The 26259-nt window shown below is 36.5% G+C and overlaps 1 protein-coding gene across 4 annotated transcripts in view; it reads right to left on the reverse strand.

Moving 5' to 3' along the window:
- Sntg1 (syntrophin gamma 1) overlaps nt 1–26259 on the reverse strand; it is a 922134-nt gene that overhangs the window by 70734 nt on the left and 825141 nt on the right. For all 4 annotated transcript variants that reach the window (XM_045143328.1, XM_045143330.1, XM_045143327.1 and 1 more), the window contains 2 exons: nt 24445–24561; nt 22336–22407 (listed from right to left, as the gene is read on the reverse strand). In XM_045143328.1, the coding sequence (XP_044999263.1) occupies nt 22336–22407; nt 24445–24561 (189 nt within the window). The remainder of the gene's footprint in view (nt 1–22335; nt 22408–24444; nt 24562–26259) is intronic.

Here is a 26259-nt window from a genome sequence, read left to right on the forward strand (position 1 = left end):
ACACTTACTATGCAAAATAAACTTTTCAGTAATTTAAAATAAATTTCAGGGCTGGAGAGATGGCTCACCAGATAAAGGCACTTGCTTGCAAAGCCTGATGGCCTGGGTTCAATTACCCAGTACCCACGTAAAGTCATATGCGCAAACTGGCACCTGCATCTGGAGATCTTTTGCAGTGGTAGGAGGCTCTGTTATGCCCATCCTCACTCTTTCCCACCTCTTTCTATTTCTCTCTCGCTAATGCATAAATAGAAATATAAAACAAGATTCAAAGCAGTTATTTTAAAAATAAGTTAAAATTAAAATAAACTAATTTGATTTGTGTGTATTTGTGAGACTTCTCAATGTAAAACAATTCATTTTTCTGTATTTCATTTGTTTTATCTTGGAAAAAAGAGTATGACTTTTTTATTCCTCATAAAAAATAAAAAGAAAGAAAACAGCCAGTCTTGGTGGCTCACGCCTTTAATCCCAGCACTTGGGAGACAGAGGTAGGAGGATCGCTGTGAGTTCAAGGCCACCCTAAGACTACAGAGTTAATTCCAGGTCAGCCTGGACCAAAGTGAGACCTTACCTTGAAAAACCAAAAAAAAAAAAAAAAAAACAAGAAAAGAAAAAAGAAAAAGAAAAAGAAAAAAAAATAAAAACAAAAAACTATAACCGGGCTGAAGAAGATGGCTTAGTGGTCAAGGCATTTGCCTGCAAAGCCAAAGGACACCAGTTCAATTCCCCAGGACCAACATAAGCCAGATGCAGAAGGAGGTACAGGCATTTGGAGTTCATTTGCAGTGGCTAGAGGCCCTGATGTGCCCATTCTCAATCTCTCTCTCTCTCAAATAAATAAAAAATATATATATATTTTAAAAACTACCACCTCGCTGATATAACTGGGCATATTCTTCAAATATAGTTTCTAAACTTTATGATCATCCATAAATTTGATTTATAAGTATATTTCTGGCAGAGTAAGTAGTACACAAACACATCATTCCCTTCTTCCCTGGGATTTCTCCACTATGTCTGGGGCTCAATAGTATCAGTTCTGGAGTCATTCGATTCAAATTTGAATGACAATATTATCATTTATTTAATTTCTCTGTCATATTTGAAAAATATTTAATGGTGACTGTCTGACTGAAGTTTTTGTTTTTGTTTTTGTTTTTTTCTTATGAAGGATAAATGGGTTGATGCCACTATGTCACTTAAGAGTTGCTTGTACTTATTAGGTTCTTCATAATGTCCTAATGCCACTGATAATTATAACATTGACCATGCCTGATATTAACTGTGGTTAAGAATCTAGATCTGATTTAAGTGAGTCCCATGTCCATCTGGAACTCACATACAAAAGGACACAGGGTCATCCAGCTCAGTAAGATGATGTAGTAGGGCTGGAGAGATGGCTTAGCGGTTAAGCGCTTGCCTGTGAAGCCTAAGGACCCTGGTTCGAGGCTCGGTTCCCCAGGTCCCACGTTAGCCAGATGCACAAGGGGGCGCACACATCTGGAGTTCGTTTGCAGAGGCTGGAAGCCCTGGCACGCCCATTCTCTCTCTCTCCCTCTATCTGTCTTTCTCTCTGTGTCTGTCGCTCTCAAATAAATAAATAAATAAAAATTAAAAAAAAAAGATGATGTAGTATAAATAAGGGGTCAGGCTTTGTTTGTTAACATGAGGAACTGAGAGATTCATAATGTAAAGGTAACATGCTTGTCAGAAATGTCCATGATATACACAAATCAGACTTACCTGTCTTCTATAGAAATGTGTGTGCTATGTGTTTATGTGTATCCACACAAACATGCGAGTGTCCCAGCTTATAAATATCCATAAAATGTTAAAGTCTAGTCTCTGTGCATTTTAAAAATATTATTTATCTATTTATTTGAGAGAGATAAAGAGAGACAATGAGATTGACAGAAAGTGATAAAGTGAGTATGGGTGATCCAGGGTCTTCTAACACTGCAAATTAACTCCAGACATATGCACCATTTTGTTCATCTGGCTTTACATGAGCATTGGGGAATTGAACAAGGACATTCAGGCTTTGAAAGCAAGAACCTCTAACCACTGATCAATCTCTCCAGCCCTCTATAGGTTTTTATTATTACTCATTAATAAAGTTGAACAACATCATTTATATCTTATGTTATAAGTGCTGTTTCAGATATACTTCTGTTTTACATTGTGTATCTGAGAGAAGGTTTAAGAAGGTCAAAATGATTATGTTAAATAGAATATGTCAGACACAGAAAGACAAGAAAACACGAGATCACTGGATTATGAAATATACAAAAGTTAGATGTTCTTCTCTTAGAAGATAAGAGTAAAATGGTAGTTAGAAGTCAAGAGAATTACCAGTGGACATGAAGTGGTAGCTAAATGTGAGGGATATACCTTTGCACTACAACAGTATAGGCTGAATTTAGATAGCAGTTATGCACTGTACACTTCACAAGTTTGAAAAATGGATTTTGAATATGTTCACCAAAGCCTCATATGTATTTGAAAAGATGGGTACATTTAGCTGATTTTCACATTACTCAAAGTATGCACACATTAAAACCATTGTTTTAAGGATCGGTTGAAACCATGAATGATGTTCTAAATAAACAAAATGATTTTTAAGTTCCAAATATTTAAACAAGTTGATATACTGAATATTCAGGGGTTCTAAAATCTGTAGAAGAAGACTGCAATAATATAATTATCATGAGCAAATTTTTCTCATCAGAATTGGAATTCATAGTATAAAATTAGATTTCATCCCCATAGATTTCTAATTCTGCAGATAAATGGGAGTCAAAAAGGTAGTATGTCAGTAGAATTTAGCAGATACAGAAGCAAATACATTAACTGATAACCAAACAAACTCAAGCTAGTTTTCCACATCTCTCATAAGGAAGAAATATTCTGACTCAACCAAATCCCTGTCCTTCTCAAACATACACCTTTAATCCCAGTACTTGGGAGGCAGAGGTGGGAGGATTACTATGAGTTTGAGGGTACCCTGAGACAACATACTGAACTCCAGATCAGCTTGGGTTAGAAAAAGACCCTACCTCAGAAAACAAAACAAAAATTAATTATTTGTGTGTGCATGTGTGTACACACATACATGATAAAGGTGGGGGAGGATCTCTCTCTATGAGAGACACAGAGAATAGCACTCCAAGGCTTCTTTCCCACAAATGAACTTCAGATACAGATGCCACTTTGTGCATTTGGCTTTGGGTGGGTAATAGGGAATCAAATTTGGGTCAGTATGCTTTGCAAGCCAGCACCTTGAATCACTGAGCCATCTTCTCAGTCCTCCTCTCCCCATTTATGGTATTCCCAATGATTGTTTTGGTAACTTTATGAGCATGTCATGACTTACTGCTTCTTCACTGGCTAACCATCTTAGATTTAGCTCCTATAGCCTTGGATGGTAGGGTAAAACACTAAGCTCATTAAGAGGAAGTTTGAACAAAGACAATGAATGCATGTGGAGATGTGCTCTCCACCTGCAAATGGTAACTATCCTTATAGAATACCTTTGTGAAAGTACATAGAGAAGTAGAAGTATTATATGTAACTTTTATTCATTATATTTGATTTAAATTCTTGATATCTTATTTAATATTCTTTATTTTATTTTGATTAATATCAAAAATAATTTCCTTAAGACATTGTTTTTATAAAGCAAAGATGTCTTACTACCATAAAGAGGCATTACTAGAAAATTACTAGAAAAGCAAATATTAAAGAATTACATACAGAAAGGTAACTTTTCCACAATATCAAATGAGATCACTTTCATAATTGTTTAATGGGATTAATGGTTTTAAGTAATGGCTATAAAATTCATTGTTCATATTTCAATTCTAATATTCTATCTCTAAAACTGACATCATACTAAATGTTCTCATCACACTTAGCATACCCATAGGCAGAGGTCTTATAGTCTTCTAGAGAACTAGCTGGGACAGTTCTGACAGCTCTAAATAGGGACACCAGAAGGTAAAAAGAAGTAAAACACAAACAAACAAACAAAAAAAAAAAACATGGGCCAGGCGTGGTGGCGCACGCCTTTAATCCCAGCACTCGGGAGGCAGAGGTAGGAGGATCGCTGTGAGTTCGAGGCCACCCTGAGACTCCATAGTGAATTCCAGGTCAGCCTGGGCTAGAGTGAGACCCTTCCTCAAAAAAGCAAAAAAACAAAACAAAAATAAAAACAGAAAACAAAAAACATGGGTAGTGGTTTGGTCCTTTCTAGGAAAACAATCTTACATCTAAATGGAAATCTAATATTAAAAGAATAAAATAGTAACTCTTAGACTCTACATTTATAGGAAGTTCATTCTTCAATATTCTGAAGTTCATTCTTCAAGATTCCAGTGTTCCTTGTTGGCAACTATATCTTTTTCAAATATATATATATATAATCTTTCTTCAATTGTGATCAAAATGATGTGGCCACTACTTTATTTATTTTTATCATCTTTTTTATTTTTCCAAGGCATGGACACCAATTTATGTTTTAAATATACGCTTTTACACCCTAGAGTATAATTATCAAATCACCTCTTAGTTTCATCTTTATAAAACAAAATAGTCTAAATCTGATGACTAAACAAGTAACCATGTGTTTTTTTTTTGGGGGGGGAGGGGCAGGTCATAGAGAAGTCAAGCAAAAACTAAAATGGAAGCGGTTTCCCTGGTGGTCAGCTGTCATATTGCTAGAAAGTGCCATGTAAACTGGAGGGAGAAAAATCTTCAACAGTGTGAACAAGCAGTGGTTACTGCAAGCAACAAAATCAACCAGCCAGTCAAGATGTACCCACAGCTGCGACAGTGTCACATAAATTGTGGGAGTAATCATCTGCTCTCAGATAGGATATAAGGCCTAATCAGTTGGAGGGAGTTTGTGCCTAGTACTGAGAACCAAGTCAAAAGCCTATGACCTAGAAAAAGGTCATAGACACTGGAGGGGATATACCCTGTAAGGAACATGCCCATCAAACAGCCATCTAAGTGTATATGTTTATATGTTTATTCTCTTTAATTAATGCTGATCTCACTTCTTTTTTATAGATAGCAGTGAATGTTAGGGATACTCAACATATATCAAATGACAAGACAGCAAACACCAGTGCTGAGCAAATGATGAGTCATTTCCATCACACCAGCCAGTGCTCACAGAACAATACAGAGCAAGTGGCAGAATGAATGTGAGTGCTGCTTACTGCTGTCCTGAGAACCTTCTCTATGGAGATGGCAGTAGACACAGAGGAGACTTAAAACTCATTAAAGTATAAAAGAAGAGGCTGTCCGGCCTTTAATCCCAGCACTCGGGAGGCAGAGGTAGGAGTGTCGCCATGAGTTTGAGTCCAGCCTGAGACTACATAGTGAATTCTGGGTTAGCCTGGGCCAGAGTGAGACCCTACCTCGAAAAACCAAAAAAAAAAAGGAGAGGCTGCCAACAACTGTATACTAAATGAGCTTTCCATCACCCACTCCAGTGCTCAGGGAGCATTGCAGAAGGTGCAAAAAGAATGTAAGAGTCACAGGAAGCATAGGTATACTTTGGAGCACTGTCCTCTTTACATGAAGGAATAGAGCACTCATGACCCCAAGTGGTTACCAATACCCATACAAGACCAGCATGGTTCATTAACATTATGACATGGAGGATAAAGAAGCCAAGAGAAGACAGACAATAAAACACAGGAAGGGCCATCATGAAAGATGAGTGTCCTCAGGGGGTGGGGGAGATGGAGAGGAGACAAAGGTGGATAATGGGACAGAAACATGATCAAAATATGGTATATTCATATCATAGTTTTCAATAAAAACAAAATTGAAATAAAACACACTGAAACATATTATGGTATCCTCACAGGTATGATGCATTCTAGCATTTAATTATCTTAATACCTCATCACTTTAACCTATCCAACTGATTTTGAATCTCTCAGGTAGTCAAAGCCATTATGCATGTATGTAACCAATATTAAATAGGAAAGGAATCTTTTGTCACCTAAAATCACACAGTTCCTCATCTGTCTTAGCACAGCACATTAGTGTGCTGTCTGGGGAGGTTTAAAAAGTGCTGGGCACTGTAAGAAATGCAAAAAGCTCTCATGAAAAAGATCCACTTAATGCTACACATTTTTTTAAATTTTTATTTATTTATTTATTTGAGAGCGACAGACACAGAGAGAAAGACAGAGGGAGAGAGAGAGAATGGGCGCGCCAGGGCTTCCAGCCTCTGCAAACGAACTCCAGACACGTGTGCCCCCTTGTGCATCTGGCTAACGTGGGACCTGGGGAACCGAGCCTCGAACCGGGGTCCTTAGGCTTCACAGGCAAGCGCTTAACGGCTAAGCCATCTCTCCAGCCCAATGCTACACATTTTGATGGAGGCAAAGTTTGGACACCAAATTCTTTAATTAGTGTTCATTACTATGAATGATATCATCACTGTCTGGGCTTCAGTCTCTTTATAGAAAAATGACTCTGGGTTCAAGATTATTTTTAGTTGCTGTCTGTTTCATAACTATTTCATGTATTTTAAAGAATTCAAATCACTGTGAAAATAGTCTCAGGGGGTTCAACACTAGATAACTCACTAGTTCAGAAAGTCTTTTTTTAAGCCTACTATGTCTATAATAGGTATACAGTGGGCAGTCAAGAAAGTTATGCCTGCCTGTTTTGAGCCACACATTGTTCCCATGTGGGGGCATGTTACTGAGTAAAACAAGTGACATTTCTGATTTTGGAACTTTGGCTTAAGAGGGATAATGCAAGTTATAAAATAAGAAAAATGTTAAAGTTAGGGAGTTCTAACCTCAGGGCACACTGCCACTTTCTTAGGCTGTAGGTAGGATGTGATGAAAGACCTGAGAGGAGAGCAAGAGAGATGGTTTAGCAGTTAAAGTGCTTCCCAGTGAAGCCTAAGGATCAAGGTTCAATTCCCCAGTGCCCACGTAAGCCAGATGCACAAGGTGGCACATGCATCTAGAGTTTATTTGCAGTGGCTGGAGGCTCTGGCGAGCCCATTCTGTCTCTCTATCTGCCTCTTCCTTTCTTGTTCTCTGTCTCTCTCACATGAATAAATAAATAAATAAATCACTTTTTAAGATAGGAGGGAAGAGAAAACAGTCATAGATAGAGGGCTGGGAGAACAGATAACAAATTTGAAGCAGACAGGAGGGCTAGGGGACTGGTGTACTGGGAGATCCTACACAGCATCTTGTTATTTGGTGCAGAGAGGATTAAGGCAGGGTTTCAGATGAGTGATGATAGGATTCTTATAAAAGCCATATTGACAATAAACCTGCCAGTGGAGGGGATGTAATTTGCTGAGAAATCAAATAAGTGGTATAAAAGAGAGCTTTCATAGTGGACTCCAAAGCACTGGAGATGAGCAGTTAGAAAGTTAACATGGTTACTGGTGGATATGGATGTTTGGGGTAGATGTCTACAGGTCATTAAATAGCTGCATGCAAGTATCCAGAAGGCATTGAATGCACTTGTTTGTAAAGCACAGGAGCATGCTGGATAGCCTCAGTCTTTGGAATGTAAAAAGCATTGAGTGAAATGCAACTGGTAAGATTTTGGGAATAGATACAGAATAAGTTTCTATAAAAGACTATTGAGTAATTCTTAGTAACTCTTTACCTTTCTCAATTTTCTACAAAATAATATAATGATTAAAACCTATTTCAAAGTTAACTTTCCTTTCACAAGTGCAATTATGGCATATTTATCAATTTTAAAAGTGTCTATTGAATGAAATCAAATTATGCATTATGTGTACATGCATATAGAATGTAATTGAAAGATATGTATAGTGCTGCAGACAAGGTTGGAGAGATGGCTAAGTGCCTGCCTGTATAGCTTAAGCACCTGGGTTCAGTTCCCCAGTACTGAGGTAAGCCAGATATACAAAGTGGCACATGAGTCTAAAGTTCATTTGCAGTGGCTATAAGACCTGGTTTACCCATTCTCTCTCTCTCTCTCTCTCTCTTTCTCTTTCTCTGTATCTTTCTGCTTGCAAGTAAATAAATAGTCAAATGCAAAGGGCTTTGTGGTTAAAGCACTTGGCTGTGAAGCTTAAGGACCCAGGTTCAGTTCCCTAGTTACCCATATAAGCCAGATGCCCAAGTTGTTGCATATGCCTAGAGTTCTTGCTCAGTGTCTAGAGCCCCTTTCTCTCTCCCCATCTGCCCCTCTCAAATAAATAAATAAATAAATAAATAAATAAATAAATAAATAAATAAATAAAATATTTCAAAAAATGCTCCATACATGTATAACTAAACAAATGTACAACTTAATTTATATAGCATAGGAAAAGCAGAGATAATGAAGACTGAATATAGGGAAACTCAGAGACATAATTTATGTGTCTGAAATAAACATATTCTCCTCTCCTTTTCTCCTCTTGTAAGTATATAATTCTTTTCTGTTCCTGATATCTTAAAATATGCTACTCTTATTGACTAGTGTATTCATTCATGTTTAATTATACATATTTGTAAACATATAAGCATTCTGATTGATTTTATAAAGTACAAATCATAGTATCCTGTCAAAAATAACCTAGTTCGCAATTTATAGCATAGTAGTGTATTACTTTATAAATTGACAGCTCAGTCAATAATACTCTATGGCATTTATCTTTCACTAACACGGTTATGATTTCTGTTTACTTGAGAACATTTTGCCAGAAGCAGAAATGTAGGGCAGGATTAAAAACAAACACAATGAAGCTTAATTACATTGAATTTATATTTAAATTGTATTTTCAAGTTACTGCTCTCTAGTGCATGAACACCTGTCCTAGGGACATTATGAAGGAGTGGAGAGGATATCATCAATTGCAGGCCTTTTGATGTGAGTGAGTCTGCCAGGTAGATGGGGCTATGAGCACAGGCCAGGCCAGGCTGTGATCATCCTATTTCATTCTCACCTTTGTGCTGAAATCAAGTACTCCAAGTCACTAGGGCCCTCCCTAAGATGCTGTACTCACAGACAGTCAAATTGGGGCTGGTGGGAAAGGAAGGCTAAAGGAAGAGAGTGGTTCTAAAGGAAGTTGGCAAAAGAGTGGACAGAGCACCTGCCACTCTGTGATTATCCTAGTCTGTAGTGCTGGGTTCCCATACATTCCACTTTATGTAATCTGAATGTGTCTCTATGCAAAAGAAGGGCCTGAAAATGATGCCTTGGTATCACACTTCATACCAATTTGAAAAATGGAATGTATTCATTGTATAACATTCATGGCATTCACTTAATTTTACTTTATTTTTTACATGTGTGTATATGTATGTGGTTATGTGTATGTGTGTGGTATATGCTATATCCATGTGTTTGAACAGATGCATGTGCCCCATGCATACTGTGTGGAAACCAGAAGAGAATGTCAGGTGTCTTCTATCACTCATCCATATGTTATCTTGGGACAAAGTTTGTTATTAAATCTGGAGCTGCTGTTTTTAGTCAAACAGGCTGACCAGCAATTATTCTGTCTTCACTTCCCACTGTACTAGGGATACAGGTATGATGTTGATAGCCAGCTGTTAATATGGGTGCTGAGGCATATAATATGAATGTAATTTTATACTGTTCAGATTGGAAAACCAAGGTTTATTAGCCTTTGTCCCCAAAACAAGATACCAAAGCACAAAGAGTATGCACAAAACTTCCTAATAAGATTTGCAAATTCTGTGACAGTGTCAAGAGGTACAATTTGACTCACTCTCTGGATTGCTCAACAAAATTTCAGATGAAACTACCTGCCATAGTCAAACCCTTGTGGAAGGTGCCATCTCACTGAATACCTGGATTCCTCCTCTCAGTGGCATGCTTATAAGTAGATGATCCATCAAGTTGAAGGGACACAGAGGTTGAGGTTACCACTATCCACAAAATTCTCACAGTGAGGGTCATGGGCATAACATCACAGAGGCAACAAGACAGGGAGGACACTTTTTCCACCTTTGCTATTGCTTGCATGCTACAGGAGGTCCAAGAGATTTCCCTAAGCTCTCATATTCCAAAGAGGGTCATGTACATATGGCTTCAGTGTAGGATGTGGTCCCCAAAAAGGCTGTCACTGAGTAGCAACTGCGTCTCTGGTCACTGGGGCCTTTCCATTTCTTTTTATCTAATGTGTGGTGCACATTTAGGCAAAAGGGACTATCAAGTATTACAAAAAAAGTCAAATGCCAACTTCCCAACAAAAACAGGAATTCATTCTCTAAATTTTCAGTACTTCCTCTGATTTTAAAGACAGAAGAGTCAAATAACCCAAATACTTACTTGGACTCAAGCAAAACACATCAAAGTCTTTAGGTTTATAAGAAATTTACATTATTCATAGGATACTGGACAAACATAAAGATATTGCTTCAGTGCACACGACTAAACACCACACCATAAGCAGCCCCATTTGAAGAATGAGAGTGTGAAGTCATTGACATGAGCTTACTGGTTATTGAGTGCATATTTTTAAGCACACATGTTCACATTACTAACACTAGAATGAAGCTGAGATTATTGTTCCTGATTCAAGGATAAGGATTCTGAACTAAAGATAATTAGTATTCATCGAAATGTTGATTAGTGACATCAGAATACAAGCCCAGGGAATCTGAGCATCATTTATGCAGATATTCAATAATATCCAGATATGTAGGAACAAAAGAATGCTTAATACATAATGGAAGATTAAAATATGAATGTACTTACAGAATACTAAAAGTTATAAAGTTACTTCTAAAAATAAGCAGTGATGATATATTCCTAACAGTCATCAGTTTATATAAAATTTCTGACTATTATTATCTAGCAATGTAAAAAGTTAGATGTGGGGGTGAAGAGATGGCTTAGAAGTTAAGGTGCTTTCTTGTAAAGCCAAAGGACCCAGGTTAGATTCTCCAGGTCCCATGTAAGCCAGATGCATATGGTGGTGCTTGCATGTGGAGTTGGTTTGCAGTGGCTAGAGCCCCTGGCATGCCCATTCTCTCTATAATAAATAAATAAATGAATTAAAAATGTTTTTAAAAAATTAGGTATCATTTTCAAAACATTACACCCAGTATCTTCAAAATGTATACACACACATATACACACAAACAGATGCATGCACACATATATAATAGACACATTCAAACACGTTGAGGTACACATGATTCAGAATTATATAAAGAGTTTTTATATCATGAGTGGCACATCCCAATAATACTTACATTCTTAAAGTAAGGCAAAAAGAAAGTTAAACAAAGAGCAGTTCCAATCTTGATAAAAGCCAACTGCAGTGGATTTAATTACAAAACTATAATTTCAATGTTTTATTTTTGAAATTATGTGTCAGGTTGAATAGAGGGTTTAGCAGTCAAGGTGTTTGCCTATGAAGCCTAAGGTCCCAGATTCGATTCCCTGATACCCATGTAAGCCAGATGCACAAAGTGGCGCATATATCTGGAGATTTTTAGCAATAGATAGAGACGGTACTACACCCATTCTCTATCTGCCTCTATCTGCCTCTCTCCCTCTCTCTCTCTCTGTCACTTTCTCTCTCTCTCTCTCAAATAAATAAATAAATAAAAATATGTTTCAATGGAAAATATTTCAGATTTTTCAGAACTTGATCATAGATTTCTTTAACCCCTACATATACATAATTTTAAACTTGGGCTGACAGCTTTGCAGTTAAAGTGCTTGCCTACAAAGCCTAAGGACCCAGGTTTGATTTTCCAAACCCAAGTAAGCCAGATGCACAAGATGGCATATGTATCTGGAGCTCATTTTCAGTAGTTAGAGGCCCTGGTGCACCCATTCTTTCTCTCTCTCATAAATAAATAATAAACAAATAATTAATTAATTAAATTAAATATTTCAAAACATCCTAGCTGAAAGCAGGAAAAACAGACAACATAATCCAATTCATAAGTTAAACTTAATAATTTAAATTCATGTAATTTTTTTCTAAAGAAACACAAGACTTGGTTGGTTTCAAAGCCCACATCAAAGAGCACACATTTGATGAAAACTTCACAACTCTGCAATAGCACATGCGCCAAGGGCAGGCTGGACAGACAGAGCAGCCAGCCATGAAGGAAGTTCCCCAGTGTCTCATGTCCCACACTTGTACCAAGAGCCCTAGAACATCTAAGATTTTCCCTTCCTGCTTCTGCAAAGAAGATTGGTTAGAAGTAGAGCTGTTTGTCCCATTCTTGATAATACACAAAAGTCAAATAACAAGTAAAGCATATTTGATTAACATTACCAAGTGGCTACAATAAATAACATTAATCATATATGCTGATATTTTTTAAAGACAAGAGCAAAAGAATAAATATTGATAAAATATGTAACAAAGTGTTAATTTTATTAACACTGAAATGACATAAAACAAAAACAGCACTGTAACCTATGCCATTGCATCACTTACAAAAAATATTAAAAGTGAGTTTTAAGGCTACGTCAGTTTTGTTGATCTATTTTTATCCTTAATGAATGAAGTCCTTCAAAGGAGAAGGCAGCTGTTCTCCCTTAATAGTAAAACTAATTTTAAAAGCAGTGACTAGGGCTGGACAGATGGCTTAGTGGTTAAGCACTTGCCTGTGAAGCCCAAGGACCTGGGTTCGAGGCTTGATTTCCCAGGATCCACGTTAGCCAGATGCACAAGGAGGCACACGCATCTGGAGTTCATTTGCAGTGGCTGGAAGCCCTGGCACACCCATTCTCTCTCTCGCTCTCTGCCTCTCTCTCTCTCTCTCTCTGTCACTCTCAAATGAATAAAAATAAACAAAAAAGAAGCAGTGACTAAAGTTTTGGAAGTCAGGTCATTTCATTATCATATACTGTAGTAAATTTGTGATGCAGAAAATTTCTGTGAGCAGAAGTCCCAGACATATTAAGTTTAGAAAGATTATGGAAAATCTGAAATAAACCTGAAGAAATTTAATTTGCATAGAGGATTGCAAATAATTCCCTTCTGGAAACTGACACCAACTTGATTTGGGATGCAAAACCTATTTTCTAGCATTCTATCTTGTCTGAAAACATCTATTTGGTCACCCAAAATTTTGCTAAGCAGATAATTATTATGAAAGAAAACTCACCATTTATTTTAATTATTTCTTTTCATATTTTATATTTATTTGAAATTTGCATAAAATACATTATAGCTATCCTTACACAATTTATTGAAATTATTATAGTAAAAGTATGTTTTTTTAAGCATTACTCCTCTGAGCTTATTTTTAGAATAACATCTCAGTTCTGCTTCAGAAGGAAGTGAGCTAGATTTCTAGAACCCAGAAGCTTATACTCCTTCATGTTCATATTACTCTGAGAGCTGCTTAGAAGGTCAAAGAACAGCCAAACAATAATTGGATTTTGAGAAAGGAAGAGTTGGGACTAGGCTAATTTAGTTTGTGTGCATGTGTGTGTGTGTGACTTTTACCTGAAACGCTGGAAAAGGGGATTGTTCAGTTTGTGCATATTAACTCCCTAATGAGGCAAGTGACATTACCACATTGCATTGCTGAGACATGCTTGTCTGGTTTTAAAACAGGGCCTTCAGTTGTTTTAGGAGCTATATGAAAGCATCATAAAGATATAACTTTAAATCTATAACATAAAGAAAACCTTTTGGGAATAATCAGAGTGGTTACAGAAAGGATACATTATGAAAAATTCATAGTTTGTTCACACCTGCCATAAAACGCAACACAAAGAAAAAATAATATGAGATAAAATATGTGCTACTAGATAAGGGCATCATAGTGGGATCGTAATTTCCAGCTGGAAGCGAGTGAAGCAGGGAAAAATACCGATCAATGGACTCCTTGAGCTTCCAGTGAAACAGGCCATTAAGACACATTTTGGAAAATAAGACTTAATTAATTAATAAGTCAGGGCTTAAAAGATGTCTGTGTAAAAACCCAGAATATAGCCAGATAGTATTCCACATAGCACATGGTGAATTTATGGAGCTCACTGTCATGAGATGTTACATTGTTGAAATATTATAAATCCAAGAGAATGGCAGAAATAAAATGAAATGATGTTTATCAGTGGCGTTATTCTATTGGATTAGGAAAGTAGGTATATTTGAAATTTCTGGGTTTGCATGGTGAATGACTACCCTTGAAGAATTATTTTCCTGCTTGTTTTCTTGTTTCTTGAAAGTGTCTAGCTATGTAGCCCAGGTTGTCTTGGGATTCCCTACATAGCTTAGGTGGCCTACAACTCATAAATCTTTGGTATCTGCCTCTATGTACTGGTATTACAGGTGTGTGCCACCACATGTGGTCGTGATGTAGGCTTTCTGGCTTTTAATAGGCAAAAGTTAGAATGAATCAGCACGTTCTCACGTGGAGAGCAACACTACAACCTACGGCACAGCTGGAAAATCTCTCCTGCATCACCAGGGAAGCGGAAAAATGATCATGTGGAAAAGCATTAGAAGCTTAGAATTTTATAAGGACTTTAAACATTTTATGACAATTTAATTTCAAAGCATTACATTTAAAACCAAGAACCATCACCATTTTAAATGACAATAAAATGTGAAAGAATTCATAAAAGTTTTAAGGACTGTCACTTTATAAATGGAATCTAATATAAATAAATTCATCATATAACAGCTCTTTACTAAGAGGTTACAAGTAATTGTTTTTAAAAGCAGTAATTTTAACATTAAGTTGCAATATTTTCAATTGATAGCTGTCATCATCATAAGTTTCTATTAGAAAATAATCCTTCATATAAATCACAGTCCTCTGGAATTAATTTGCCTTAACAAATCTTTAGCAGTTTCCTAGTGATATCAATATACTCTGATATCTTTTGTCATTTTTTATTTTTATATTTTTGTATTTATTTGCAAGCAGAGAAAGACAAAGACAGATGAAAAACAGAGAGAAAGAATGAGCATAACTAGAGCCTCCAGCTATGAGCTCCACATGTATCTGACATTTTGTGCATCTACCTTTTCATAGGCACTGAGGACCTAAACATACATGATTAGGCTTTGCAGGCAAGCACCTTAACCACTGAGCCATCTCTCCAGACCTCATATGTCATTTTGTTTTACATTTGTTTCTCTTACAGCTTATTTTATATAGTCATTATTCTTCCATTTTCCTGTTAATTTGTTTAGTTTTGCTTTTATTTTAAACTACATTAGAGGAACTATATCTGTGGTGGATTGAATGTGATTGCATTTCTCCGTAGCCTGAGATATTCTGATAATGCTTGAAATTTAATCCTCTGGCAGCCTTCTAGAGGAGGTGTCACTGGGGGAAGATATTTTTGTTCAGCCCTAAAGTGTACAAACAGCCAGTGGCAGTTCTGGCTGTTTGTTTGCTTTGTATTAGATGTGTCTCTTTTCTATGGATCCACAGAAGAGAGCCAGTTTCTACCCAGGTAAAATGTCCCTAGAATCAATAAACCTTAAATAAACCCTTTCTTCCCATAAGCTGTTTCTGGCCTGATATTTGCCCCAATGACAAAATTTAACTACAACAATACACCACTTTGACATATTCTCTTTCAATGGCATATCCATTCTCTATCTGCTTCTCTCTCACACTCTCTCTCAAATAAATGAATACATAAATAAATAAATAAAACATAAAATAGAGGCAGAGGAAACAATGTATATGTTACAGGAGGCCATTATATTTTAGCAAAATAACTCAGACACAGAAAGACAGAATTTTTGATTCATTTGGCTTAATCAAAACATTGATTTAATAGGACTGAATAGTTGTCAGTAGAGACTATGGAGAGAAGAGAGATACAAAGATAAGTTCACTAAGAGATGCTAAAATATTCTTAACAGGGAGTGACTAGTGCATTTATGACCTCACAGTGATTACTGATAATACCACAAAAGAGGTTAAGAATGTAACTTAATGGTAACATGAACAATTTGCAATATGTTAAATATTAAAGTTATTACAATTAAAAAAAAAGATTAAGGACTGGATATAGTTTTGTTCTATTTCACAGTATACACTAATTAATGCAATCTGAAATATTTGCAAATAATTCGAAAAGTAGAATACAAATTTCCAACTGTGATGATTAATCTCTTGTTCACAATTTGATAGGATTTGGAATCACCATGGAAATAAGTCCCTAGAATGTCTCTGAGGAATTTTCAGATTAGTTTGATTGAGATGAAAGGATCCCCTCTAACTTTGGGCAGTACTATTCCATGGATATGGGGCCCAGACAGAATTAAAGGGGAAAGTGAGTTGAGTGGTAGTATTCATATCTCCCTGTTTTCTTAATATAGACTGAATATGATTAGTCATCTCAAGTTATTGACCCTGTGTGCTCCCCACCATCATAGATTGTAACCTCAAATTGTAAGTGAAATAAAGCCATCTTTATGAAGTTGCTTCTGGTTGGTCACAGGTACAGGAAAGCGAGGAATACAGATATACCATACAAGGAGTATATCTGTTGTGATAAACATGACTGTGGAGCTTGTAGGCCTTTGAAATGGATTGATGTGAATAATGTGAGAGTTTGAAAATTTAATCTATAAAATCCCTACAATGCTTAAGTAGACCTTAATGGAATACTCTAATGAGAATTTGAAAGGCCAGAATGCTGAGACAAAGACAGTGAAGGCTCAGCTCATGAGATTTCAGAGGAAAATAAGACTTAATGCCAGCAAAAGAAATACCTGTGGAGGCATCACCATACCTGATCTAAAGCTATATTACAAAGCCGTAGTAACAAAAATAAGTACTGGCATAAAAACAGGATTATAGACCAGGGACAGGCTAAAGGAATTCCCATTGAAATCAGGAACAAGACAGGGGTGTCCACTCTCACCTCTACTCTTCAACATAATACTGGAAGTCATAGCTCAAGCAATAAGTCAGGAGAAAGAAATAAAAGGGATAAAAATTGGAAAGGAAGAAGTTATCTCTATTCGCAGATGATATGACTCTATACATAAGTGATCTAAGAACTTCCATTGTAAAACTATTAAGGGTGATTAATCCCTTCAGCAAAGTAGCAGGATACAAAATCAATGCACAAAAACCAGTAGCCTTTCTATATGCAAAGGATAAAGATACAGAGAAAGAGGCAAAGGTAGGAAGATTGCCGTGAGTTCGAGACAACCCTGATACTTCATAGTGAATTCTAGGTCAGCCTGGACTAGTGAGAGACCCTACCTTGAAAAACAAAACAAAACAAAACAAAACAAAACAAAACAAAACAAACAAACAAACCCTTTGAATAACATTATCCAAGGATTTGAAAGACTTGTATAATAAAAACAAAAAGAAATTGAGGAGAACATGAGAAAATGGAAAGACATCCCATGTACCTGGATAGGCAGAATTAACATTGTGAATATGGCAATCTTACCAAAAGCAATATGCAGATTTAATGCAATACCAGTAAAAATCCCAATACTTTTCTTCACAGAGATAGAAAAAAAATGATCTCAAAATTCATATGAAATGGCAGCAGGCCACAGATATTCAAGCATGGCCTCAGCAAAAGAAATACCTGTGGAGGCATCACCATACCTGATCTAAAGCTATATTACAAAGCCATAGTAACAAATATAAGTACTGGCATAAAAACAGGGTTATAGACCAATGGAACAGAATAGAGAATCCAGACAATAGAGGATCCAGACATTGTATCAAGTAACTGCAGTTAATTGATATTCAGCAAATGCCCTAACAATGTAGACTGGAAAAAAAGGAAGCATCTTCAACAAATGGTGTTGGACAAACTGGTTAACCATATGCAGGAAAATGAAACTAGACCCACACATTTTGCCATGCACCGAAACCAATTCCAAATGGATCTCAATATAAGACCTCAATATAAGAGCAGAAACTCTGCAACTACTGGCAGAAAAAAACAGGAGGAACTTTCCATGATATAGGAGTGGGCAAAGACTTCCTGAACAAAACCCAAGTAGCTCAGGAACTAATCACTCAACCATCAGGATGTCATGAAGGTGAAAACTTTTTCCACTAGAAAACATACAAAAGCATAGCAAATAGGCTATGCACAGAATGGGAGAAAAATTTTTGCCAGCTATAGAACTGACACAGGCCTAATTTATGGAATCTACAAAGAACTCAAAAACCTAAACAATAAAAGTCAAACAACCTATTCACGAAGTGGGGCAGAGAACTGAACAGGGAGTTCTCAGAGGAAGATATAGAAATGGCTAACATACACTTAAGAAAATGTTCAATATCCCTAACCATCAGGGAAATGCAAATTAAAACAACTATGAGATTCTACCTTACCCCAATAAGGATAGCAAACATTGAAAAATCAAATGAAAACAAATGTTGGTGAGTATGCAGTGAAATAGAAACACTTGTACACTGCTGGTGAGAATGTAAGATGGTACAACCACTGTAGAAAGCAATATGGAGACCCCTAACAAGGTGGACTATAGATTTAGCAACAGACCCAGTTATTCCATTACTGGGCATTTACCCTAAAAACTCCATGCCTCAGTTCAGAGATATTTGCTCAATTATGTTTGTAGTTGCTCAATTCATAATAGTTAAAACTGGAATTAACACAAATGTCCATAATTAGATGAATGGATAACCAAAATGTGGTATATCTACATGATGGAATTTTACAGAGTGGTAAGAAAAAATTACAAAATGAAATTTGCAGAAAAATGGTTGAACATAGAACAGATCATCTCAACAAGCTCACCCAATCACAGCTAGGCAGTCATAGCATGGTTTTACTCATCTGTTACCGCTAATCTGGGTCAGCCTGAGATGTTTACATACCTAATAGCCATCTCTAGCACAGGACAATAGGGAGGGTGGGGCTGGAGGGGAGGGTATGGGTGGAGGGGAGCACAAAACTGGACCCAAATGGAACAGGTACCATAAAATCCTATATCCTCAAAGACAGACTAAATGATTGAACATTCATCAGGTCCTTAGAGGATACACCTGACCCAAAGGGACCTGGAGAGTATATGATAAAGACTAACATTAATTTTCTCTTCTCTCTCTCTCTCTCTCTCTCTCTCTCTCTCTCCTTTCTTTCTTTATTATATTACCTACATTTTTCTTCCTTCTTTTCCCTTGGCACTGGCCTGTAACTCCTAATACCAGGATGTGGTTAACATTCACAATGAGCTTTTGAATGGAAGAAAGAAGGGAGACTTCTTCAAAGCACTTGATTGCCCACCAAAGGTTAATGGTAAGACTCTGTTTCCAAAGATACCATATACTTTTGGTATGGAATATGGAGAGACCTGGATAGAATCTGGAAAGATAGTCAGTCCCCAGTCAGTTAGCTTGTCTAGGGCTAGAAGGTACCATATGAGGTACTGGGGGGTGGTGTGGATAGCCAACATCTGTCAAAGCAACTTGAGGTCTAAACTATTCAGCAGCAAACAACATGATGTGCTGCATACACAAGTGCAATAGTGGCACACAGCCATAGTGGGTAACCAACTAATCTTGGACTGGCTAACAGATCTTCCCAATGGAACCAAAACCATAGCTAGAACTGGGAAACAAGTCAGAATCATATCCAAATCATGACTTCACTCTCTAGTATCAAGCTCCCACCATCTTGGGCTACAAGAGGGTCTATACGTATTAAATTCTCTTTGAACTAATAATGGTTATCTCATTTATTTGATGCTGACTTCACTTTCTGTTGGAAAATCTGCTACTCTTTTTCAGATGGATGAAGAACCTGAGGAGAGAATCATCCCATCACATCTTATCAGGGCCCCAGCTGAAACAATAAAGTAATTGGGGAAATGAGCAAGGGTGCTGCTTTCTTGGTGAACCAGGTATCAGCACAAGGGTAAAGGAGATAAATACATAGAACACTCAACTCCTACCAAACCAGAGATCCAGAGACAAGACACAGAGGCTCCTGAGAGCTCATCACTGAAACAGACCTAAAATGATCCCAACATGGCTCAGGGAAATTCCCAGAAGAGGGGGCAGAAACATTGTTAGAGCCACAAGTTGTGACATTATGCACAGAGATATTGCCTCTTCCCCATATCTGACTGCAACCCCCACAATGCACAACCCACAATCCCCATGGCTATAAATGGCACCCCAAAGAGGAGGGTCTGCTTAGAGGGGAGGGACAGGGATAAGTGTAAAGATGGTACCAACATGGGCTTTTTACACACCGAGTGTGTACATGACTAACAAAAATAAATAAATAAATAAAAGAAGAACTGGCCAGAGGCAGTCCATGTGAAAGTGTTGTAAAGAAACTGGGTACATTCTGCTAATTTTCCGACAACTTGATTGAGATTGAATTTAAAGAAAATGCACCAAGCCGGGTGTGGTGGCACATGCCTTTAATCCCAGCACTTGGGAGGCAGAGGTAGGAGGATCTCTGTGAGTTCGAGGCCACCCTGAGACTACACAGTGAATTCCAGGTCAGCCTGAGCTACAGTGAGACCCTACCTCAGAAAAAAAAAAAAAGAAAGAAAAAGAAAGAAAGAAAGAAAGAAAGAAAGAAAGAAAGAAAGAAAGAAAGAAAGAAAGAAAGGAAGAAAAATGCACCAAGTTTGGTAGAGGAAATTTCAGGATAGTCCAGAATTCTGACTGTACCATGATATCTGCTGACAATTTTTCCTCAGATCTACAGTAAATGAGAATAACAAGCAGAGGAAAAGGATATTAAAGAAAATGTGAAGTTTGGGAAGAAAGAAATATTACTTTAAAATTCCATACAAGGAGACTAAAGCCAACAAAGCAGTAATATTTTAAGAAAGAAGCACCCTCTGTCTTGCACTGGGACAAAACAGAAGATACTCTGAGGGCTGGAGAGATTCCTTAGTGGTTAATGCACTTGCCTGCAAAGCCAAAAGATTTGACTTTGATTCCTCAAGCCCCACATAGGCCAGAAGCACAAGGTGGTGCATGTGTCTAGAGTTTGCTTGCAATGTCTGGAGGCCCTGGTGTGCCCATTCTCTCCCTCTCTCTCCCTCTTTTTCTCTCTCTCAAATTAATTAGTATTTTTTAAAATATTAATTTTAAAACTCCACCCACCAAAGTTCTATTTTATAAGAATACAATTCATTTAAAGGAATAAAGCTAAAGGCAACTGCCTAGAGATGTATTTGTCAAGGTAAGCCTGAAAGTCTTAAAGAGGCTGTTGGAGCTGATGTATAAGGGAAGGGGCCAGGCTTCATCCTCAGTTGGCCACAAAACATGGAAGAATAATCTACATGGTACTGGCTTCACAGGCATGAAAATTACAAGACTGATGAAGTCATAGAGAGCACTCATACACACACACACACACACACACACACACATATATAACTTCATGTTGTAGACCTTGAATATGTGTTATAAGATTTAAAGCAAAGAGAAACAAATTGGTCATAGATTATTCCTTCAGCCATCCCCACTTTAATTATTAATAAATACTTTAGTAGCTATTTGAAATTTTATTAAATTCTTTTTTTTTAATTTTTTTTTATTATTTATTTATTTGAGAGCGACAGACACAGAGAGAAAGACAGATAGAGGGAGAGAGAGAGAATGGGCGCGCCGGGGCTTCCAGCCTCTGCAAACGAACTCCAGACGTGTGCGCCCCCTTGTGCATCTGGCTAACGTGGGACCTGGGGAACTGAGCCTCGAACCGGGGTCCTTAGGCTTCACAGGCAAGCGCTTAACCGCTAAGCCATCTCTCCAGCCCTATTAAATTCTTAATAAGTTGCTACTGTAACAATCATGTATAATACATAGAAATTAACTGATTTGTAAGTGATGCATACTGTTTAGTACATTAAATGAATTGTTTTCACCCTATGATAAAAACACTTTTGCTACATATTCTATTTCAAAGACCCTAGTTTTTTCTTCTGTGTTTCACTTAGGGCAGAAAAAAATGGTGGCAACTGAGGGTTACTTTTAGAGTACTTTTGTTTAGATCATTATGTAGCCAAGACTGGTCTCAAAATCACTATCCTCATGCCTCAGCATTCAAAGTCCAGGGATTACTGCCCCATTCCCCACACATGTCTCAAGTTCAGACATTTTTAATTGAACTTGGTGCTACATAATGGGCGATTGCAACTCTTATGCCTGCCCATTCCAACTAAAGATCCGACGTATGTGCCCGTGGGTACTTCAGGTTCTCTAAGTACCTTTGATTTTTTTTTTGAGTCCCATTATTTTTGCCTTTTACTGTAAAGTTTTATTTTAATTTCTGTTTATATTATTTTCTCTTATATTCATTTATCCATGTTATAATGATGAACTTAACTTCATTATTTATTGGAGAAATTTCATCAAAATATCTGTTACTTATTGACCATACCTTGAGAATCTTGCACATAATTTCATAAACTGAGAATGTTTTCTCTGCTCGGGTCCAGTCCCATGTAGTCACCTTTAATAGACAAGAAAAAAAGATGTTATATTTTTGTAAGATAGCTCTTATCTCACTCTTTATTTAATCTGTATTATTATAGTGCATACATGAAACATTCACAGAAATATTTCTTAAGTTTCTCAATCTGATTATTTTCACAAAATTTCTTCCATATTGGTTGAATTTCCTTTATTTGAAGTGTTAGTATGATTTATCTTCATTTTTGAGAAAAAAAGTGTTATATGCAACTTGCCTACATTTTATGTTTTTAAAATAATATATATATATTATATATATATATATTTTTCATGTAAATGGTAATTATTTAAATTATAACTATAACATATTTTTTTGGTTTTCTCCTTGTTGAACACAGAGAAGAATATGTGATATCAACATTGTTTTCAATTTTTAAATATATTATTTATATTAAGAAGGCATTCCAAGATACTTATCATTTTATAACATACTGACATTTTATAATATTGTAAAGACCTTAACATTACAGGAAGTTAATTCACTTTCTTATTTTCAAATATTATATCTCTCCAATAACCAAAAATATTCAAAATAATATTGTACAAGATAGAAAACACTCGTTCTGGTGCTTTGAATTTTGTATAGACACATACATCAAAAATAGGTGCAAGTCAGACCTGAAAATTACTAGATCCTCTGTATTATTACCTTGTCAGTGAATAGCCTGGCATTTAGAATTTATATTTGATAAATATTTATTGAGTGTCATTGCTCTGTAAGGAGCATGTTTGCAAAGCAAAGCTTTTGAACAATAGAAATGTACATGTACTTAGTCCAAACTCCCATGGAGAGAACAAGGTGTTTAATATAAAAATGCTAGTGATTTGAATTAAGGAGACATGTACAATATAGATAACCATTGCCTGATAATCCTAAATGATAGCTTAATGAACCATGCATTAAAGGTTTGGTCTCCAGCCTGTGGTGCTATTGTTGGGATGTTGTAGAACATTCAGAAAATGAAATCTGTAACTGGGATGTGGTAGAGCATTCAGAAAGTGAAATCTGTAAGGAAGGCCAGCAAAGGTATACTCTGTAATGACATATTGTATCCAGAACCTTCCATTCTCTGTTTCCTGGATGACATCAAGTTAGCATCCTCTTTTGCCATGTCCTTCCCCACATAGTTCTGTGCTGCCATGAACTCAAAACAACAGGCAAGTGACCTTGGCCTGAGCCTTCTGAAACTGTGAGACAAAATAAATCATTCCTTTTAAAAAATTGATTTCTATCAACATATATTATAGTAATGAGAATAGATTCACAAGAATACATTTCTCATTTTTGGACAATAATGAGTCTTATTTAAATGTGGGTGGATTTTTTTAATAATTTTATTTTTCTTATATGTTTTTAGTTTATTTATTACTATATGCTTTGAGACAGAGTCACTCTGTATACCAGGCTGGACATATACGCTGGCTCCTCCTTCTGCAGCATCACATGTGAACATGTAGGGATTATGTCATTTAGCATCACATAAGGCTTTTACTTAAAGTTTTAACACTACAGAGGTTAACTAAATTTACATACACTGATACTAGATGAACAAATGTGATTATTTTCAGTTTTACTTAGCATTTGTATTAATAATAGTTTAAAATTAAGTCAATATTTTACTGCTAGTAATTAAAAGCTACAAACACAAAAAATGGCACTTGTGTGTCTTTGAGAATACAAGGTTACTTGGCATGTGGGCTATTGAAACTTTAAAGTAACTTAATCTACCTATATACATTTTTTAATATATAATTCCCCTTATTTTCATGAGGTGTTAACACAATTATGATTCGATACATTATTTTCAGGTTCACTTAGAATAATGCCTTATAAATTCTTTAAGAGTTTACCTCTGGTTAAATATTTTAGGGGCATATTAACTGTATTCTAAACCTCTTATGACTTCATTACAAAATACATTAATGATGGGCTTTTAAAATATTATTCAAGTCCTAATATATTGTGAACATATTTGTAACCTTGCATGTTTGGGAAAAACAAAAATAAAACACTTACTGGAGGTGCTGGGAACTTGTAAAGACATGAGCCCCTCAAAGCAAGAAATGCTGGCGAGTATACACGGTCTTGCAGAGGGTCTTGCTCGCGGGCTTCACACCAGCCCATATAGACTATCTATGAGGAAAATAAATAGAACTGTCAGAAAAAATATATATTACATACATTATGCTATTATAATTGCTTATAAAGTTATTAAATTAATTTATGCCAATCTATACTGAACCACACTTCACTTCAGTAAGTAAATGTGAATTTCCCTCAGCATTTATTGTTTGTTTATAGAGAGCCAAGATGGCAGGAATTGTATTATCCATTTTCATCACTCTTTCTCCTCTTTTATCAATCTATATTCCTGCTGTGAAAAATGAATATTAAATGGTAAAATATTAATTGAATATTAAATATTAAATGATATATTTTGTAAAATTTATTCACACTAGATTTTATTTTCCTCCTCATGACTTTATGTTGGAGGAGATGCTTCCCACCTCACAAAATTTATATTTGCTTCTCTTGCCATCACCCCACATAGAACGATCACCTTCCCACCTCACAAAATTTATATTTGTTTGTTGGTCATCAGCAATCTAGACTTTCACTTTTTCTGTGGTGTACTATGACCAATGGAATAACAATGCACATGGCAAAATGCAGGTGGTGTCAGTGTTATGTGGGGTTGTCTTTACAGTGAACTTCCACACACCCTAGTCACAATGACGCAGAGCAGCAGAGCCCGTCAGACAGCCAGGCCAATTCCAGCTTACTGACTAATACCAGGCGACTATCACACTTGAAGAAATAAATGCTCACTGTTGTGACTTGCCTAACCCTAGGGTTGCTTGAATAGCAGCATTATGATGGTGACAGTTGACTACTAAGAAAAGTACAAGAACCAAGGCCTGCTGAGGTGCTTCATGAAGATGGAGAGAATACAGAATGGAAAGAAGAAGGAGGAGGAGGAAGAAGAGAAGAAGAAGGTAATTAATTATAAATGCCAGCTAAGGCCATGGGACCAGTTACAGAAATAAGGATTGTAATGGTTATGTGTATTTCTTTCCTGTTTTGTTGAGTGTGCATATGTATACATGCATAAGAAGATATTGCATGTTTTCCTCATTATTTTACTAAGTAATACAATATTAATTGAGATAATACCATTAGTTAAGTGTTGTTAATTTTTTATTATCATGTTTAAATCATTATATACCAGAGACTAAGCATTTTTTTCAAGGTACTGTGCTGTGTATTTGGAGGATGGGGGAAAAGTATAGTATATTTCTGGTTCTACAGGAGATAATTGTATATTAGGCATAATCATGACCTTGTTATTGTATTAATTTAAAGATGTGGTTTGGTATCAAGGTGATGAAGGCTGGACTCATGACACTTGAGTTTCTACTATAGTTAGTTCCTTATTGCTGGGTCAAATTACCCAACCAAAACTAGCTGATGGGAGGAAGTCTTAATTTTTGCTTAGTTTCAAAGTGAATCTATGTTTTCAGGGAAGAGAAGGTAGATCAGAGATTGGACATCACCTCTTTAGCATAGCAGGTGGAAAATAGCAACAAGAAAGTAAGCTAAACTCTGGCAAGGCGGAGCTGGCTGTTACACTCCAAAGCCTACCCCCAGCAACACACTTCCTCCAGCAAGGGTCAGCTCTGAAAATTGCTGTCAGCTGGAGACCAAGCAATCTAAACTAATGACCACAAGTTACGTTGTGAACATGATTAGATTAGCAATCACAAATCAGAAATGTCTCTTGTGCAGATCTGTGAGAACATTTTTAATAAGGATTGATAGAGTGAGGAAGTC

This window comes from Jaculus jaculus, chromosome 2, assembly GCF_020740685.1.
Source record: "Jaculus jaculus isolate mJacJac1 chromosome 2, mJacJac1.mat.Y.cur, whole genome shotgun sequence".
Taxonomy (NCBI): domain Eukaryota; kingdom Metazoa; phylum Chordata; class Mammalia; order Rodentia; family Dipodidae; genus Jaculus; species Jaculus jaculus.